This window comes from Pipistrellus kuhlii, unplaced genomic scaffold (assembly GCF_014108245.1).
Source record: "Pipistrellus kuhlii isolate mPipKuh1 unplaced genomic scaffold, mPipKuh1.p scaffold_m20_p_2, whole genome shotgun sequence".
Classification (NCBI taxonomy): Eukaryota; Metazoa; Chordata; class Mammalia; order Chiroptera; family Vespertilionidae; genus Pipistrellus; species Pipistrellus kuhlii.
In genome coordinates, this window is record NW_023425515.1 from 109,245,425 (window position 1) to 109,266,103 (window position 20,679).

At 44.5% G+C, this 20,679-nt stretch overlaps 1 protein-coding gene across 1 annotated transcript; it reads left to right on the forward strand.

Moving 5' to 3' along the window:
* The first annotated feature begins 40 nt into the window (after window positions 1–40).
* On the forward strand, window positions 41–20,368 carry LOC118723032 (uncharacterized protein C6orf201 homolog). The gene is made up of 2 exons (XM_036445135.2): window positions 41–298; window positions 20,065–20,368. Exons 1-2 carry the CDS (start codon window positions 81–83, stop codon window positions 20,366–20,368), a joined length of 522 nt encoding a protein of 173 aa, XP_036301028.2. The 5' UTR covers window positions 41–80.
* Window positions 20,369–20,679: the final 311 nt, after the last annotated feature.

The window sequence follows — 20,679 nt, forward strand, 5'->3', positions numbered from 1 at the left end:
ATAGCATAAATATTCTTTCTCAAATTTATGTTATGTTATTCTTGCTATGCAAAAATGGAGAGAAACACTGAATTGCAGTAATGCTTTTTCTATTACTAGATGAGAATACTGAACTCTCTAGCTTAGAAAGGATCTTAGCAAGATGTCAATTTCCAAGAGAGATTTATATGACTCCAAAGCCAAGCAATTGTCCTCTGTGGAAAAGGAAAATCATCAATAATGAAAATCATGGATGGAAAAAGTGCCACTTGTTGAAAAAAAGCATAAAGGATCCCCCAATGTCAACTATAGTTGTCAGGTAGGTGTCTAACTTTGGTCATATGCAGATACATTTAGAAATATATGGGGTGATAACAAACTTTTTGCATCTTAACTAAAAAATGACTTACTGTTGTCTTTGAGATATATGGTAAGGATAAAAACAAGCATTGCTCTGTATAAAATTGCATGAACCCCATTTTCAAACACCCTCATTGAAAAACACACTCCTGGAGATAGGGACAGGTTTGTGGTTCCCTGTGGATCATTGCATTCTTGGTTATTGAGTAGAGACCTAGCAGGCCTAGAGTGGGATCCAACCCCTGAACAGTGGGAGCTTTTATGCTATACTAGAGTCCTGGTGTACAAAATTTGTGCATGGAGTCGGGGGGGGGGGGGGCGCGTGTCCCTCAGCCAAGCCTGCACCCTCTCCAATTTGGGACCCCTCGAGGGATGTCTGACTGCCATTTTAGGCCTGATTCTGGTGGGATCGGGCCTAAATGAGCAGTTGGACATCCCTCTCACAATCTAGGACTGCCTGTTCTCAACTGCTAACCTGCCTGCCTTCCTGATTGCCCCTAACTGCTTCTGCCTGCCAGCTTGATCACCCCCTAACCACTATGCTGCCAGCCTGATTGATGCCTAACTGCTTCTGCCTGCCAGCTTGATCACCCCCTAACCACTATGCTGCCAGCCTGATGCCTAACTGCTCCCCTGCCAGCCTGCTTACCCCTAACTGCCCTCCCCTGCAGGCCTGGTCCCCCTCAACTGTTCTCCCCTGAAGGCCTGGGTCCCACCCAGCTGCCCTTCCCTGCAGGCCTGGTCACTCCCAATTCCCTCCTCTGCCAACCTGGTCACCCCTAACTGCACCTCCCCTGCAGGCTTGATTGTCCCCAGCTGCCCTCCCTTGCAGGCCTGGTCCCTCTCAACTGCCCTCCCCTGATGGCCATCCTGCGTTCACATGGGGGCAGGATCTTTGACCACATGGAGGCAGCCAGCTTGTGTGTTGGAGTGATGGTCAATCTGCATATTACTCTTTTATTAGATAGGATAGAAGCCTAGTGCATGGGTTGGGGCCAGCTGGTTTTCCCTGAAGGGTGTCCTGGATCAGGGTGGAGGCTCCCCTGGGGTGTGGGGTGACCTGGGCAAGGGGCCTGTGGTGGTTTGCAGGCCAGCCATGCCCTCTGGAAACCCAAGCAGAGGCCTTGGTTTCTGGGGTTTATTTATCTTCTACAATTGAAGCTTTGTAGCCTGGAGTGGAGCCAAGCCTCCTGCTTGCTCTGTGGCTGTTTGGATTTGTTTACCTTCTACAATTGAAACTTTGTAGCCTTGATTGGAGGCTTAGGCTGGCAAGGGCAGGTGGAAAACTTGGCTTCCATTGGTTGCCTGCTCTCTGTGGCTGTAACCATCTTGGTTGGGTTTATTTGCATACTTGCTCTGATTGGCTGGTAGGCGTGGCTTGTGGGCATAGTGGAGGTATGGTCAATTTACATATTACTCTTTATTAGATAGGATGAGTCAGGAAGCACTGCCCCATCCCTAGCATGCCTAGAATACAACAGTATAAATGGTAGACATTGACTTTATCTTTAGTCTGCCACATTGTACACTCACAGAAATGGGAGCCTATTATAGGGTCTTAAAAAGAGGCTGAAATAATCTGTCTTGAAACCTCTCAGGCCTCTAGAGAAGAAAGTGTAGAGGCAGAAGATATCTTACTTTATATCCTAATTCAGCTTCTGAAAATACTGGTATATTATTGGAACATAGGAAATAATACATTTATTCATATTTTCTTGTATAAATGTTTATTTGCTTTCCTTAAAAACTGAAGTGATAAAATCAGGCACCTGTGACTTATTCTCAATTTCAGGGAGTAGTAATTCAGTGCTATGTTGGTTGTAGGTTTTTGTGGATTGCTTTTGTATATTTGAATAAATTCACTATTGCTGTTAGTTTGATTCATTTTTTATCATTAATGGACATTTAATTTTTTTTTAAAATATATTTTTATTGACTTTTCACAGAGATGAAGAGAGAGGGATAGAAAGTTAGAAACATCGATGAGAGAGAATCATCGATCAGCTGCCTCTTGCACACCCCCCACTGGGGATGAGCCCGCAACCAAGGTACATGCCCTTGCCCGGAATTGAACCCGGGACCTTTCAGTCCACAGGCCGACGCTCTATCCACTGAGCCAAACCGGTCCCGGCGACATTTAATTTTTTCAAATGCTTTGTCTATGTTCATTGAGTTGATCATATATTTATTTATTTTAAATCAATCTTTATTGTTCATATTATTACAAATCTTCCTTATTTTTTTTCTCCCTGCATTGTTCAAATTATTACAAGTGTTCCTCTCTCCCCATCCCCCTCAATTGCTCCCCCCCACCAGGTTTCCCCACCTCCCATTGTCCTCATCCATAGGTGCACAGTTTGTGTTCAGTCTCTTCCCACACCCCCCACTCCCCTTTTCCCTGAGAATCATCAGTCCACTCCCCTTCCATACCTCTGATTCTATTATATTCACCAGTTAATATTGTTCATCAGATTTTTTTTTAATTTCCTTGGTTTTTAGATTCACTTGTTGATAGTTACGTATTTGTTGTTCATAATTTTTACCTTTATTTTCTTTCTCTTCAGAAAGAACCCCCTTCAGCAATTCATGTACTGTAATTCTGGTTTGGCAGTGATGAACTCCTTTAGCTTTTTTTTTTAATTTGTGAAGCTCTTTATCTGACCTTCGATTCTGAGTGACAGCTTTGCTGGGTAGATTATTTTTGGCTGTAGGTTCTTGCTATTCATCATCTTGAATATTTCTTGCCATTCCCATCTGGCCTGCATGGTTTCTGTTGAGAAATCAGCTGACAATCGTATGGGTGCTTCTTTATAGGTAAATATCTGTTTCTCTCTTGCTGCCTTTAATATTCTCTCTTTGTCTTTTGCTCTTGGCATTTTATTTATGATGTGTCTTGGTTTGGTCCTCTTTGGATTCCTTTTGTTTGGGGTTCTGTGTGCTTCCTGGACTTGTAGGCCTAATTTTTTCACCAGGTGGGGGAAGTTTTCTGTCACTATTTCTTTCAGTATCTTGCTCTCTCTCTTCTTCTGGGACCCCCATAATTCTGATGTTGGCTCACTTGAAGTTGTCCCAGAGGTTTCTTACATTATCTTCAACTTTCTGGATTTTCTTGTCTTCTTGCTTCTGCAGAGGAGCATCTTCTGGCTCTTTATGTTCCAAATCTTTGACTTGATTCTTGCGATCTTCCATTCTGTTTTTAGGACCCTGTATATTATTTTTTATTTCAGACAATGTATTCTTTATTTCTTGTTTATCCCTTATTATTTCTAGTTGATCCCTTTTCATATCCTCATTTATTTTATCGGCCTTTTCTAGGAAATTGTTGAAAAACCTTATAAGCGTGGGTTTGAACTTTATATCCAGTCGCTTCTTGTCCTCTATTTCTTTTGTTTGTGATCTGTTTCCTTGTCTTGGCATTTTTGCAGCTTCCCTGAGTTGGTAGCCTTAAAAGTCTCTGTGTTCTGCTTGGATGGGGCTGAGTTTCAGGGTGGAGCCTACAGCCTTGGCTTCCGTCAGCCACACCCTATGAGGCTCCTGAGTCTCAGTATTCCTCAGGGTCCTTCAGTACTCCTTGCAAGCACCTTTGAGTAAGGTGCCGTTGAGTTTTGCGCGCTACCAAACAGTCTAGGCTCTCCCCCAATGAGCCCTGAACTGGGGTTCAGTTCAGTTAGAAGTGGGGTTCAGAGCAGTCTGGAGTTTTTGTCTCCTTCCTGCTAGGGCAATCCAGCAACACAGTCAACTGCCCGTTCTCTGCGAGCAATGTGCGCGCCTCCGGGACTTCCTTCCGCCGCTCCCCTGGGTTTCTGCCTAACAGCCCGGGCTCCCTCTGTATGAGCCTGAGTCCCCAGGGTCTGGCCTAGAACTGGTGTTCAGTGCAGTCAGAACTGGGGCTCTGCACAGTCTGGAACTTTGTCTCCTTCCCGATAGGGCAATCTAGCAGTAGAGTCAACGGTCCGTCCTCTGCATCTAATGTGCGTGTCTCTGGGGGCTGTGCCTTTCACTGCTCCCCTGAGATTCCGCCTAACAGCCCGGGCTCCCTCTGTATGAGCCTGGGTCCCCAGGGTCTGGCCTAGAACTGGGGTTCAGTGCTGTCGGATCTGGGGTTCAGCACAGTCAGGAGCTTTTATTTCCTTCCCGCTAGGGAACGCCAGCCAGGCACTCGGCCGCCCCTCCTCTCCGGTTCTGTCCTCTCCATGCACACAGCGTGTCTCCGTACCTTAGGCTTTTACATCTCCTCTGCTTTTCCTTCTGGTTTTCTCTTTCCTTCTCGTTGTAAAATTTCCAGTCAGTCGGCTTTCCTGTAGTTCTGGGTAATGTCCATTTTGTATTTTAGTTGTATTTTATTAAAATTGTTGTGTGAGACTGCAGTTAGGTGTTACCTATGCCACCATCTTGGAACGAGTTGATCATATTTAATTTTTACTATTGATATGGTGAATTGATTGCTTTTCTTTTTTTAAATCAATCTTTATTGTTCATATTATTACAAATGTTCCTCATTTCTTCCCCCCTCCACCAGGTTCCCACCCCACCCTCCGCCCCTCCCCATCCCCCATTGTCCTCATCCATAGGTGCACAGTTTATGTTCAGTCTCTTCCTCCCTCCCTTTCCCCAATAGCAAATCCCTTTTCAGATAGTAAATCAGTTACTTAGCATTTTCTCATATCAATAATACCTCCACATGCCCAATGATACACTTCACACAAAAGACATTTCCAAATAGGTCAATCAGCCTCATCCAGGCCCCACTCAAGGCACTCACCGATCAACAACCCAGCGCTATACTAACTCAACACATCCAGATCTAAGCCTTCATCACTTGATTCAGCAGACCCTCAAGTTCCCGCAAAAGTTTCCAGCCATGTCTGAGAGGCAGCCGTGGGGCAGGGGCAGGCGAGGAGCGAGCTGTTCCGGGCCTGGCTGCTCCGGGCCTCGCCTCTGTAGCTCTGGTTCATTCCACAACCAGCTGCTCCAGGTCTGGTCACTGCTGCTCCCAACCTAGTTGCTCTGGACTTGGCTGCTATTGCTCTGGGCCTGGCCGCACCTGACCCGGCTGTTCTGGGCCCAGCTGCTCCGGGCCTGGCTGCTCCCAGCCTGGCAGCTGCTGCTCCGGGCCTGGATGCACCCTACCCGGCTGAACCGGGCCTGGCCGCTCCCAGCCTGGCAGATGCTGCTTCGGGCCTGGCCGCACCCGACCCGGCTGCTCTGGGCCCGGCTCTTCCGGGCCCGGCCGCTCCGAGTCTGGCCGCTCCCGGCCTGGATGCTCCAGGCTTAGCTACTGCTGTTCTCGGCCTGGCTGCTCCCAACCTGGCTGCTCTGGGTCCGGCTTTTCCAGGCCCGGCTTTTCCAGGCCCGGCCACTCCTGATCTGGGTGTTCCTGGACTGGCCACCCTGGGCCTGGCCGCCTCCACCTCAGGCCTGGCTGCCACTACCCCAGGTCTGGCTGCTCCAGTGCTGGCTGTTGATGCTCTGTGTTCTGGCTGCTGCTGCTCTGGGGCCTGGCTGTTGCTGCTCTGGGCCTGGCTGCCACTGCCTTGTGCCTGGCCACTCTAGGCCTGGCCGCCGCTGTTCCAATATTCTGTCCTTTTTTTTTTTTTAAACGCATTTATGTTGCAATGTTGGCTGGTGAGTTGAGTTCTGACTTAGTCTTTGATTTTTCAAGATCTTCCTTGTATTCTTTCTTAAGTAATTTTACTATCTTTTGCTCTCACTTGATTTCTTCACATTGAGAACTTCTTTGGTTTCTTCCTCCTTGTCCTGGGAGCTCAGCAGGTTGGCCTGTGGCATCCCTTTTTCTCTGCGGGCTCCTGCGCTGCTTCAGCCTGTTGCCGGGGTCGGCGCCACCCAGGAAGCAGCCCCCGGCCTTGGCTCCGTTGCTCAAACTCAGAGGTTGAAGGCTCAGGGGCACCCTCCCCCACCCCCTTGCTGGCGCCCAGCTGGCTGGCGTCCGGCAGGGGCTCCTGCTCCTCGTCGCATTCATCCAGTCTGGAGCCTTCTTTCTCCTTCCCGCTAGGGGAAGTCTAGGATCAGAGTCAACAGACTGTCCTCTGTGCGCAGTGTGCACAACTCTGGGGGCTCCGCTTTTTGCCGCTCCCCTGGGATTCCACCTCACAGCCCCGTCTCCCCCTGCCTGAGCCTGGGTCCCCAGGGTCTGGCCTAGGACTGGGGTTCAGAGCAGTCGAAACTGGGGCCCAACACAGCCGGGGCTCCTGTTTCCTTCCCTCCAGGGCAATCCCGCATCAGAGTCAACATTCCTTCCCTTGCAAGCAATGTGTGCGACTCCAGGGGGCTCGGCCTTTCACCGCTCTCCCAGGACTCCGCCTCACAGCCCCATCTCCCTCTGCTTGAGCTTGGGTCCCCAGCGATTGGCCTAGAACTGGGGTTCAGAGCAGTCCGGACTGAGGCTCAACGCCGCCGGAGGCTTTGTTTCTTCTGGCTAGGGCAATCCAGCATCAGAGTCAACATTCAGTCCTCTGCACGCAATGTGCGCGCAACTCCGGGGGCCCTGCTTTTCGCTGCTCCCCTGGGATTCCGCCTCACAGCCCTGGGATTCCGCCTCACAGCCCTGTCTCCCCCTTCCGGAGCCTGGGTCCCCAGGGTTTGGCCCATAACTGAGGCTCAGCGCTGCCGGTTCAGGCGTTCAGCCCAGGCTGGGGGTTTTATTTCCTTCCTGCTAGGGAACGCCAGGCAGCACCCAGCCTTCTCCTCCTCTCCGGCTGTGACCTCTCCGTGGGCGCGCAGCATGTCTCCGTACCTTAGGCTTTTTTTCAGCTCCTCTGATTTTCCTTCTGGTTTTCTCTTTTCTTCTTGTTGTAGAATTTTCAATCAGTCGACTACCTGTAGCTCTGGGCGATGTCCACTCTACATTTTAGTTGTATTCCATTGAAATTGTTGTGTGCTGCTGCAGTTAGATGTCTACCCGAGCAGCCATCTTGGATCCCTCTTCGAATTGATTGCTTTTTAAAAATAGTTTTATTATGGTAAAATGTACATAATATAAAATTTTCCATTTTATCCATTTTTAAGTGTACAGTACAGTGACATTAAGTACATTCACAATGTTGTGCTAACCATCATTACCATCCATCTCCAGAGCCTTTTCCTCATCCCAAACTGAAACTCTACCTATCATACAAGTACACATCATTCCCTCATTTACCAGCACTTGGCAACTGCTATTCTACTTTCTGTTTCATAAATTTGTCTATTCTAGGCACCTCAAATAAGTGAAATGCTATCTAATAAAAGAGAAAATGCAAATTGACAGTACCTTTGCTACACCCACAGGCAATCAGAGTGAATATGCAAATTAACCCAAACAAAGATGTCAGTTAATTTGCATACCCAGGCACTGAGTGGCCTGAGTTTGGAAACATCCTCCGGCCAGGCTGCTCCTAACCTGTAGGCCCGCGCTTAGGTCCTGAGCAGCAGAGGTCTCAGAACGCCCACTGACCACTCTGAGCCTATGGGTGTAGGTGCCAAGCTAGAGCGATGTGGGGATGTTCCTGCCCTGCTCCTGGCTGCTTGCAAAGCCTCGCTCATGAAGCCACAGTTTGGGTCCACAGCCCCTAGCCAGGCACCCACGACAGGGTGCTGGCTGCTGGCCTCGGGGGTGTGCCGAGACCTTGGCGGCCACCCCTGTGTGCTGCCCAGGGTCCTTGTATGCCCCCAGCCTGGGGCCCATGGTGGGGCTGGCTGCTGGCCTCAGAGACATTTGGAGACAGGGATGTTCCCACCCCACCCCTTGAGGCTTTCCAAGCTCCAGCACCAAGTGGCAGTTCGTGTCCATGCCCCCCAGCCCAGTGCCTTCCACAGGGGGATGGCTGCTGGCCTCTGGGGTGTGTGGAGACCCCAGCAGCCACCACTGGGTGGCAGGGACACCCCTAGCCCAGTGGACACAATGCAGGGGCTGCATGAGCTGCAGAGGATACACCTTTTAAAAAATATGCACCTTTTTAAAAATAGGGGTGTGGCAGGGACACACCCCTAGCTCAGTGGACACAACCCAGGGTCCGCATAAGCTGCAGAGGATACACCTTTAAAAAAAAATAGATATTTTATTGATTTTTTTTTTTTTTTACAGAGAAGAGAGGAGAGAGATAGACAGTGGGAAATATCAATGAAAGATAAACATCCGGCCGAAGCCGGTTTGGCTCAGTGGTAGAGCATCAGTCTGCGGACTGAAAGGTCCCAGGTTCGATTCCGGTCAGGGGCATGTATGTTGGTTGCGGGCTCATCCCTGGTGGGGAGTGTGCAGGAGGCGGCTGGTTGATGTTTCTCTCTCATCGATGTTTCTGGCTCTCTCTCTCCCTTCCTCTCTGTAAAAAATCATAAAATATATTAAACAAAAGAAAAAGAAAAAGAAAAAGATAAACATCGGTTAACTGCCTCCTGCACACTCCCACTGGGGATGTGCCTCCAACCAAGGTACATGCCCTTAACAGGAATCAAATCTGGGTCCCTTCAGTCTGCAGGCCCATGGTCTATCCACTGAGCCAAACTAGTTTGAGAGTAAATACCTTTTCTGACAGCTCATTGGCTAAGCTCCCTATAGGCCACCACTTGCAGTATTCTTGGTAATTTGGGTTATAAGGATCCAAGAAGGTGATCTAGGGTTTTTCCACCACACTCCTGGAGGAAAATATGAAGGTCCCTTGAGGGGTCCCAGATTGGAGAGGCTGCAGGCTGGGCTAAGGGACAACTACCCCCTGCCCCCATGCAAGAATTTTGTGCACTGGGCCTCTAGTAACATAATATTTGTCTCTATGTGTCTGCTTATTTCCCTTAACATACTGTCTTTAAGGTATATCCATTTGTAGCCTGTGCACTTTTTAAGGCTGAATAATATTCCATTGCATGTATATACCATATTTTGTTTTATTCATATGTCTATGGACATTTGAGTTGCTTCCACTTTTGGTAATTGTGAATAATAATGATATGAACATGGGTATACAAATATCTGTTCGAGTTTTTACTTAAAACATCCCAATTAATTTTAGAGATAAGAAGGGAGGGAGAGAAACATCAATATGAGAGAGAAACATAGATCAGTTGCTTCCCAAGTGCGCCTAGACCAGGGATCAAACCCACAACCTATGTATGTGCCCTCACCAGGGATCAAACACACAACCTATTGGTGTATGGGACAGAACTTGAATCAACTGAGCCACAATGGTGAGGGCCAAGTTTTTACTTTCAATTCTTGTGGGTATATACCCACAAGAGGAATTGCTGGACCACAAGGTAATTCTATGTTTAATTTTTTGGCGGGTAACTGCCATACTGGTATTTACAGTGCCTGCACTTTACATCCCTGCTATTATTGTGTTATAGTTAATTTCCTCTTTATGTCTTTTAATTATTGCTGTGTATATATTTTGAGTGGGTGCATACATTATTAATAACTTTTGTGTTTTATTGATGTAGTTTCCCCTTTATCATAAAAAATGTCCATCATTTTTTTTTTTGTCTTGAAATCAATTTTGTCTGATATAAGTATGGTGGCACCCACTTTTCTTCAGATACCATTTATTTGCAGTATCACCTTCCACCCCATTCACTGAGCCTGTGTTTGGAGCTAAGATGTCTCTTGAAGGCAAGGTATAGTTGGGTCTTGTTTTTCAATCCAGCTATTTACTCTGTGCCTTTTGGTTGGTGAGTTTAGTCTGTTTTCATTTAGGGTGACTAATGATATCTGAGGACTTACTACAACCATTTTATCTTTTGTTTTCTGGTTGCTCTATATCTCTTGTTTCTTTTTCTTTTCTTTTCTTTTTTTTTTTTTTTTTTTTTTTTTTTTTTTTGTTCTTCTAAGAAACTTTTATTCAATTCTATGAAGATTACATACAATATTTTCAAACTTTCTTGACTTCTTATTTTCAAAGAGCATTCCCTAGGATTAGTGTCTGTGAAACATACTGGAGCACAGAGGGTCAGGCAAGTTGAAAGCAGTCATGGAAAGCCAGAGAAGGCCACCAATTTGGAAGTCTTCTCCTTTCCCCATTCTTCCAAATAGATACCTCAACTTGCACTTTTAAATGCTAATATCTATGTGTAAAAAGACAGAAAAGAAACACATTAAACACAACAAAATAGAGCTTTCTTTGGCTGGAGATATTATAACCAGGGGCCCAGTGCACGGCTTCATGCACCTTGAAAGGAACTGTGGGCTGTGTGGCTGCAGTGAGCACAGGGGTAGATCTCGGCCCATCTTCCATGCTCCTGCCCAGCTCCTCACACCATGGCCCCTGAGTCCCACCTGCCACTCCCACATGCTGATGGTGTATATCTCTTGTTTCTTTCCATTATGTTTCTGCCTGACATTTTAATTTGTTGGTTTTCTATGTTGTTTTCTCCATTTCTTCTTTCTTTATGTTTTGTGTCTCAGCTCTGGATTTTTGTTTTATGGTTATCATGTAATTTATATAAAATGTCTCAGAGATAAAATATGAGAAACCTTACTCAAAAATTTATATACTTTTTTTCTTTCTGGTTCAGCTAAAAGAGCTACTTTCAACATTCCTTGTAATGCAGGTATTGTGGTGGTTAAGTTCCCTCAGCTTTTGTTAGTCTGGAAAAGCCTTTATTTCTCCTTCATATCTAAAGGATAATTTGCTGGATATACTATTCTTTTTTAAAAAATATATATATATATTATTGATTTTTCACAGAGAGGAAGTGAGAGAGAGAGAGAGCTAGAAACGTTGATGAGAGAGAAACATCGACCAGCTGCCTCTTGCACCCCGCTCCGCCCCCCAACGGGGACGTGCCCGCAACCAATGTACATGCCCTTGACCAGAATCGAACCTGGGACCTTTCAGTCTGCAGACCAACGCTCTACCACTGAGCCAAACCGGTTTCGTGCAAGGAGCTAATGGTGGTGGTTTTACTATTTCAATATTCTATATCATTTCACCCTCTCTTGTCCTGTAGGATTTCTACTGGTAAATCTGATGGTGTTTGCTTTGTAAAATACTGTCTTTTCCCCCATGGCTGCCATGAGAATTCTTTCATTACCATTAACTTTGGATTGTTTTAATATAATGTGTTTTTGCATTGAGAAGGTATTTTTGCATGGAGATAATTAGGTGGTCTGTTAGCTCCTTGCACTTAAATGACCAGCTCTTTCTCTAGGTTTGGGAAGTTCTCATCGATTATTTCTTCCAATATGCTCTCTGTTTCCATTTCCCTCTTTTCTTCTTGAGGATCTTATTATCCTTATTTATTCTTTCCAAGAGCATCAGATAGTGTTCTTTCATTTAACAACAACAACAACAAAAAAAACCACAACAAAACAAACAAACAAAACAAAACAAAACAAAACAAAAAAGATTAGTTCTCTCCTTCTACCTGAGTTAGTCCTAGATTTCTGTCAAGGTTGGTGTTTTTTTTTTAATAAATCTTTATTGTTCAGATTATTACAAATGTTCCTCTTCTCCCCCCTCCCCCATTGCTCCCCTCCACCAGGTTCCCACCCCACCTTCTGCCCTTTCCCCACCCCCCATTGTCCTCATCCATAGGTGTGCAGTTTTTGTTCAGACTCTTCTCACAACCCCCACTCTCCTTTTCCCCGAGAATCATCAGTCCACTCCCCTTCCATACCTCTGATTCTATTATATTCACCAGTTAATATTGTTCATCAGGTTTTTTTTTAATTCCCTTGGCTTTTAGTTTAGTTGTTGATAGTTATGTATTTGTTGATCATAATTTTTATCTCTGTCTTCTTCCTCTTCCTAAAGAACCCCCTTCAGCAATTCATATAATTCTGGTTTGGCGGTGAACTCCTTTAGCTTTTTTCAAATTTATTTGTGAAGCTCTTTATCTGGCCTTCGATTCTGAGTGATAGCTTTGCTGGGTAGAGTACTTTTGGCTGTAGATTCTTATTATTCATCACCTTGAATATTTCTTGCCATTCCCGTCTGGCCTGTATGGTTTTTGTTGAGAAATCAGCTGACAATCGTATGGGTGCTCCTTTATAGGTAACTACCTGCTTTTCTCTTGCTGCTTTTAATGTTCTCTCTTTGTCTTTTGCTCTTGGAGTTTTAATTATGATGTGTCTTGGTGTGGTCCTCTTTGGATTCCTTTCGTTTGGGGTTCTGTGTGCTTCCTGGACTTGTAAGTCTATTTCTTTCACCAGGTGGGGGAAGTTTTCTGTCACTATTTTTTCCAATATGCTTTTGGTATCTTGCTCGCTTTCTTCTTCTGGGACCCCTGTAATTCTGATGTTGGTTCATTTGAAATTGTCCCAGAGGTTTCTTACATTATCTTCAACTTTCTGAATTCTCTTATCTTCTTGCTTCTGTGGAGGAGTGTCCTCTGGCTCTTTGTGTTCCAAACCTTTGTCTTGATTCTTGCGATCTTCCATTCTGTTTTTAGGACTCTGTATAATATTTTTTATTTCAGACAATGTATTCTTTATTGATTGTTTTTCATATCCTCATAGGTCTTGTTTATTTTATCGGCCTTTTCTAGGAAATTCTTGAAAAACCTTATAAGCGTGGGTTTGAACTCTATATCCAGTCGCTTCTTGTCCTCCATTTCTTTTGTTTGTGATCTGTTTCCTTGTGTCGGCATTTTCACAGCTTCCTGAGTTGGTAGGGTGGCCTTGTGTGCTAAGGTGTCCTATATGGTTCAGTGGGTCAGCCTCCCAGTTACCTGAGGTGGACAGTCTTAGTGTAGCCCTTTGTGGGCTATGTGTGCAGTCTTGTTGTTAAGCCTTGCATGTTGTTGGTATCACTGAAAAGCATTGATCTCTAAGTCAGTTGGCTATGAGGATCAGAAGTGTCTCAGTTAGGAGGGTTTCTGTATTCCACTTGGATGGGGTGCAGTTTTGGGGTGGCACAGACTAGCTTTGCTGAATCCTGCAAGATTGGTTGCAGGCGCACATGCACCTCTTTAGTATAGGCGCAGACAAGCTTTGTATTCCTGTCTGTCCCTCCCTAGGAGAGTCCTATGCGCGGTGAATGAGAAAACTAGCCACTGGAAAAGCTTCTGTGCTCTGCTTGGATGGGGTGGAGTCTCGTGTGGTGCAGACAAGCTTTATTCAGCCCGTCCCTATGAGGGTCTGGTTTCTGAGTCCCGCAGTAATGGCAGCTGGCTTCACACACCTCTGAGAGATCTCTGCCCACTGCCTGACAGTCTGGCTTCTCCCTGTCTGGGGCTGCCTATCAGAGCAATAGGGTGGTTCTGTTTTCCTCCTGAACAAGAAAGCTAGCCACGCATTAGCTGTCCGTCCTCTCTGCGCAGGGAGTAAGCCAGTAGCGAACTCAGCCTGCCTTCTCCGCGCTCAGCAAGCAAGCCAGCAGTGAAGTTGGTCAGCCGCCTTTTTGTGCATGCAATTCACCGCACCTTCACAGTTCCTGAGGTTCAGCGTGCCTTCTCTTTCCTTCCCAGATGGTAGAGCCTCCTCTCAGCCAGCTGTCCAGTGCTTCAGGGTGATCTTTCCCCTGTTTTCCAGTTCTAAATTTAAAATTGTTGTGATAGGCTGCATTCAGGTGACTACCCTATGCCACCATCTTGGTTTTTCTGTCAAGGTTGTTAATTCTCTCTTCCATCTGGTCTTTTCTATTTCGAATGTCTTTAATGCACTCTTAATCTAATTTATTGTATTCTTCAGCTCCAGAATTTGTTTCTTTTTTGAAATATTTATTATTGTATTGTAGATATTCCTCCCCATCGCTTTGCTCCCCTCCACCTGGTTCCTGTCCCTCCCCCCAGGCCTTCAACACCTTAATATCTGTAGGTAAAGCATTTATGCATATAAGATCTTTGGTTAATCTCTTATTGCTCCCCATTTCCTCTGAGATTCCTCAGTCTGTTCCATGTTTCCATGCCTCTGATTCTATTTTATTTACCAGTTTATTTTGTTCATTAGATATCTTGTTCATTTATTTTAATTTTTTTTAATTGTTGATAAATATGTATTTATTGCCTTTTAAAAAAATATATATTTTATTGATTTTTTTACAGAGAGGAAGGGAGAGAGATAGAGACCTAGAAACGTCAATGAGAGAGAAACATTGACCAGCTGCTTCTTGCACACTCCCCTACTGGGGATGTGCCCGCAACCAATGTACATGCCCTTGCCCAGAATCAAACCTGGGACCCCTCAGTTCGCAGACCGATGCTCTACCACTGAGCCAAACTGGTTTCGGCTATTTATTGCGTTTTTATTGTTTAAATTTTTTATCTTTTTCTTTTTCTTTTTTTTTTCCTTCCTCTTCTTAAAGAATACCCTTCAACATTTCGTCTTTGGTGAAGATGAACTCCTTTCGCTTTTTCTTATCTGTGAAGCTCTTTTGTCTGACCTTTAATTCTAAATGATGGCTTTGCTGGGTAGAGTAATCTTGATTGTAGGTCCTTTTTTTTTTGTTGTTTTTTTTTGTTTTTTGTTTTTAATCACTTTGAATATTTCTTGCCACTCCCTTCTGGCCTGCAAAATCTTTGTTGTGAAATCAGCTAACAGTCATATGGGTACTCTCTTGTAGGTAACTAACTGCTTTTCTCTTGCTACTTTTAAGATTATCTCTTTATCTTTAACTCTTGGCATTTTAATTATGATGTGTCTTGGTGTGGGCCTCTTTGGGTTCCTCTTGTTTAAGACTCTCTGTGCTTTTTGGACTTATAAGTATATTTCTTTTCCCAGGTAAGGGAAATTTTCTGTCATTATTTCTTCAAATACATTTTCAATATCTTGCTCTCTCTCTCCTCTTTCTGGCATCCCCATGATGTGAATATTCATAAACTTGAAGTTGTCCCAGAGGCTTCTTACACTATCTTCATATTGTTGGATTCTTTTCTCTTTTTGCTCTTCTGATTAGGTGTTTTGCATCCTTATATTTCATATCATTGATTTGATTCTTGGAATCCTCTACTCTACTGTTGGATCCCTATAAATAGCATATGCTTAATTTCTGACTGGTCTTTTTTCATGTCTTTGACACTCTCACAAAGACCCTTGAAACTCTTATGAAAATTCTTGAGTAACCTTATAACTGTGGTTTTGAACTCTGTATCCAATAGTTTGCTTTCTTCCATTTCTTTAATTTGTGACATGCTTCTTTGTCTCTGCATTTTGGCTGCTTCCCTGTTGGTGTCACTGGGAGGAACTGACCTCCAGGCAGATTGGTTGTGAGGACCAGCTGAAACCACAGTAGGAGAGCTGTGCAAGAAGCAATGCTATGGAGCAGAACTTGCCTCAGTAGGGCTTTTTTTTTTGCTCATTGAGTCTTCCCCTTGAGTGTATTACTAGAGTTGTAGTCTGAAGCTGTGGTCTGAAACTGTTCACTGGGTGCACTGGCTCTAGGGTCTCCAGGAAGGTGCAAAGTCATCCATTGTCTGGTGTCATCCAGTAGCAACTACAAAGAAATCTGAAGATGCCTTCTATTTGTAGTGGGTTTGCAAGTGCTCAAGTGAGGCCCAGCTGGGAAGTGAGGCAGGCTGGTGCTAGTACCAAGTCTTTAATGAATAGTTTGGGGGCATGCTGACACCAGCTGCAGTTTGTTTGAGAGATTTTAGAAAAGTCTAAGCCTGAATCTGAACAGGCCATTCATATGGAAAAATTGTTGCAAACAGATTGGGTGGGGCTGCAAATTGGATGGTGCAGGGTCTCAAAGAATCATTGGGGTGGAGCAAACAGTTTGAGCCAGAATGATGGAGACTCAGATATAGCTGCCAGTCAGCCCTGTGACAGGGTAGTTCCCAGCACAGGAACAATCATCCCTGCAAGCACTCCCATCTGAAAGAAAGCTGCCTATGAGTTCCTGCCCTGATGCCAGACAATCCACTTCCTCCCTATATGTGTCCTGGTCCCCCAATGCCTCCTGGTGCTGGAGCTCAGAGGGGTCGAATCCTAGTAAGTTTGTATGCTAGCCCTTTAAGAAGGCCACCTTAGTCTCCAGCACCCTCAGTCCCTGTTAGTTTTTACAGCCCAAGTTACAGGGACTTCTTAGCTCTGGGACCCTGGGTTGGGGTGGGTCTAGTGTGGGGCTGGGGCCCCTTGTTCCTCATGGGAAGTCTCCACAGGGGCCATCTCTCTTCTGATTAGAAAACAGCACACATGGGTGTTGGACCAGCCTATTCTGTGCCTCTGCCCTTCTTACCAGTCTCAATGTGCTTTCTACTTTATTTCTCTAGTTGTAGGACTTCCCATTCAGCCAGCTTTCAGGTGGTTCTGAATGATGATGGTTCTGTATTTTAGTTGTAATTTTGTTGTGGTTGTGGGTAGTGGCAAGTACTGGCATTTACCCACACCACCCTCTTGGTTCTTTTGTCTGATTCTTTTTATAGTTTTAATCTCTTTAGAAAAGTATTTATTTTGTTTATTACTTTTCTTCCTGAGTTTATTGAATTGCCTTTCTGAGTTTATTTTGTATCTCATTGAATTTCCTCAAACTGCCATTTTGAATTCTGTCATTTAAGTCACTCTTCCATGACTTTGAATTTGGTTTCTGGAGACTTGTCATTTCTTTTTGGGTTACCATGTTACTTGATGTATTGTTTCTCTGCTGGCACATTTGAAGTACTAGGCTTTTGTTTAGTTACTGTTTTGATCTTAACAATTCAGCAGGTTAATAAGTATAGGTTTTTCTTTTGTTTTCCAATAGATAACACTATAGTGCAAATTTTTGTTTCCTCTTATCTCTATTACTTGTGCTGCCAGGGTGGAGGTGAGAGGGTGTTTCTTTGGCATGGAAATTGACTACTGTGTGATGGGGTAGTGTTAGCTCACTGTGGTATTATGGCATCACCTCCAAATAAAATGTGACTATGGGCGTTAAGCACTAGTAACAGACAATAAGCACTCACTGTGGTCTTATGGTTCAAAACCACAGATATAAGGTTACTCAAGAATTTTCATAAGAGTTTCAAGGGTCTTAGTGAGAGTATCTACACATAGATGGATGTGTAGGATAGGGAGAGCCAGGCTTAGGAGCCTGTAGCACTGTTGCTAATGGCTTATAGCACCTTTGTGCTGTTTAGTACCTCTCAGTGCTGCTCCTCAGTTTCCTCACAATGGAGGGGGGAGTGGCTTCTTGGGCACCAATGTTGTCCCTGCCCCTCTTACCTTCCACTGGGCCATAGTCTGTGGGTTGCTGTGTGGTCAAACCCTGATTCTTGCAGCAGCTGCCGAACTGCCCCTGCAGACACTATCCCTGTCCTGCCTCCCATCTTGCCTCCCCTATGCATTCCAATACACCCATCTGCAGATGTATTCATGTGTGGATCTCTCAGGCATGTTTGTTGGATTGTAGATGTCTTACTTGTAAATTTAGGGGAAGATAAAAAGGAATCTTCTTACTCCACTGTGATGCTTACACCACTTTTCTCAAGTGTTTGCTGCTTTTTGTGAAGCAGTTATAAGAATTGTTTTAAAGCCTTCATGTGACAATCCCATGAGATCTTCTCAGGCTTGACATGTATTATCTTTTGCTACCTGAGAGTATTATGGTCTTTTGTATGTCAAATAACTTTGTGTTGTGTCATGGACATTGTAAATGTTGTGTTGTATGGCCCCTGGCTCCTATTGAGATTATCTGGAGAATGTTGGTCTTTTTGTTTTCAACCTGGTTAGGGTCAGACTGCATGCTCTCTCTTGATCTTGTGTAGATGGTAGTTAAAATGCCAGCTTAATTCTCAGAATCTTTAATAGGTTGGTTTGAGTCTGTCCCACTCACAAAACTTGTGTGGGCTCCTACACAGAATTAGGGGAAGGTCTCTTTCTGCTCTGGGATTCTCATCTCACTCTCACTTTAGCCCCCACAGGGATACTTTTCTTAGATAGAAAGATGTTTCTTTTTACCTCAGATTTTATTTAGCCAGCCACATCATGGCCACTACTGCACTGCTCCACAGGAGGGTTACCTTTGAAGCATAAGTCACATGCTCAGGAGAGGTCCTATTTCCTGCAGTCTGATGCTTCCCTGTGCAGATGAGTCTCCATACCGACACAATCCATCTGCTTTCAATTTTGGCATCCTCAAGTAATTGTTTCATATTTTTGCCAAGAGATTTTAATTGAAATCAGTGGGATAGGCAGTCACTGGCTCAAGGTGGCAGGATGGAACTGGAAGTCTGCAACACTTAATAGAAGTTTGAGCCTGGAAAAGCTACTACATCTATATGCCTCTGGATCTCTACTTGTGCATGTGTAAATTACCTACATAATTTTTCATTTTTGGCATTGTGTCATGAAAATAAAATGTGACTATGGGCATTAAGCACTAGTAACAGACAATAAGCGCCCAGTAAACATCAATGCATTATTTATGTATGTCCTATAAGAGTGAACACTTAGATTAGAATTACTGGAAAAAAATAAGAACTAAAAATAAAAAATAACTAAAAAGTTAGAAGTTGTTGATCTGACTACCTGTATGCTGATGCTTGAAGGTTAAAGAGAGAGGACATTTAGAAGAGCAAAGTATTTTATGCCAATTTTGTAGCCACTGAAATTATATGCTTATCCTTTTCAATGGATACATATGGCAGTGATCAATACAGGATTTAAAGGACAGTTAAAGCAGTTTGCAGGTATGCCTTTTATAAAATACAAAGTTAAATAAGAGTGAAGGCTATTCAGGGAGGAGCAAAGTAGGTTTACACTTGTATGTGAAACAGTTTGTTCTTGTGTTATTATTTACTAGAGGCGTGGTGCACGAAATTTGTGTACTTGGGGGTGAGGAGGAAACTGGTCTTGCAAGGCGTGTCAGGCCATAAAAACTGTGAAAAATGCACTTCCTTGGGGGGAGGGGGAGAGAGTCACTATTTCTGGCCTCAGGAAAGATAATTGGATATGGCCTGGGGACCCCCCAACACCTGGGATCCTTCCTGTAAGCCCACAAAAGGGGCGGAACCATATCTGTGAGACAAAGACTCTAGGTTATAAAAAGAGAAGCCCTCTGCATGTCTCTTCACTCTGATTTGGAAATTATTCCTGGAGTCCACTAGTGTAAATAAAGGGGGTCCCTCCCTTTCTATAGGAAGCATGCTTGGTATTTCTTTGGTCTTCTGCAACAGGGGGAGGGGTCCCTTTTGCAGTTTGGGAGCCCTAGGGGGATGTCCAACTGATGCTTAGGCCCACTCCCCATAAGAGTGCACTGGCTCAGGGCTTCTTGCTGAGTGGTGCTCCCCTGTGAAAGCATACTGACCACCAGGGGGCAGCTCATGCATTTGGTGTTGGAGTATCTGCCCCTTTCTGGTCAGTGGACATCATAGTGATTGGTTGTTCCACCATTTGGTTGATTTGCATATTAGCCTTTTATTATATAGGATTAACTAGAGGCCTGGTGCAGATTTGTGGGGTCCCTTGGCCTGGCCTGGCCTGCAGGGATCGGGCCAAAACTGGCTCTCCAACATCCCCCAAGGGGTCCCAGGTTGCAAGAGGGCAGTTCTTGGGTGACACACTAGAGTCAGTCTTCCTCCTCTCCAGTTCTGGGTGCATCACCTGAGAACTGCAGCTGCCAAGTCACTGGTGCATTGAGCATCTGCCCCTGGTGGTCAGTGCATGGCATAGCTACCAGTCAGAGTGTCTGCCACCTGGTGGTCATTGTGTGTCATAGCTACCAGTTGGATGGTCGGTTGCTTAGGCTTACATATATACTGTATTATTTTCCATATGAATGACTATACACTTACTTTCCCCCCACCAGTATAATAAATGCAAACTAAGGGTTTTGTTTACTTTCTGGATAATACTACTGTTTCCATTTGCTCCCTTGCTAGATGGCTGAAAAGGAACATGCAACCCACTGAAGATCTTAAGTCAATAATCCAGAAGCTGTCTGTGTTTGGGCCAATTAAGTCAGTCAGCCTTTGTGGACGGCAAAGTGCTATTGTGGTGTTTGAGAACATGACTTCAGCGTGCAATGCTGTAAGTGCTTATCACAGCAAGAAGCCTGGCACCATGCTGCATTGTTGCTGGAAACACCGATTCATGTCCAAAGGTGTAAGATTCCATTTACCAAAAACCTATGTAAGTTCTTTTTTTTCCTTCTTTTCTTTTTTATTGCCAAAACGTTTATTGTGAAATGGTCTTAAAAGAAAGGAAAACAAAGATCACATCCAAATGAAATGTATGATACCAACTTGGATTTTTGAATACACTGTGGACTTTGTGCCAAATGTCAAATTCCAACTATGAAGGCAGTGCCTGAATAGTCTTACCACACAAAAGTAACATTTAATCTGCCATGCAACCATTATGCAAGATTTTGGCATAGGATGCTCAGAGTAACATTGCAACAGAATTGAGGAAAAAAAAATTTGTTATAAAACAAAGTGATAAGGCCATCTAAGTCTCATACTCAGGAATATATTTTCTGTTTAGTACAAAAATTT

Excerpts from the sequence above, each read along its gene's own strand:
- LOC118723032 (XM_036445135.2), top strand. The coding sequence starts at position 81 with ATGCTTTTTCTATTACTAGATGAGAATACTGAACTCTCTAGCTTAGAA. Across the intron at positions 299-20,064 it reads ATGTCAACTATAGTTGTCAG|ATGGCTGAAAAGGAACATGC; the intron begins GTAGGTGTCTAA and ends CTCCCTTGCTAG.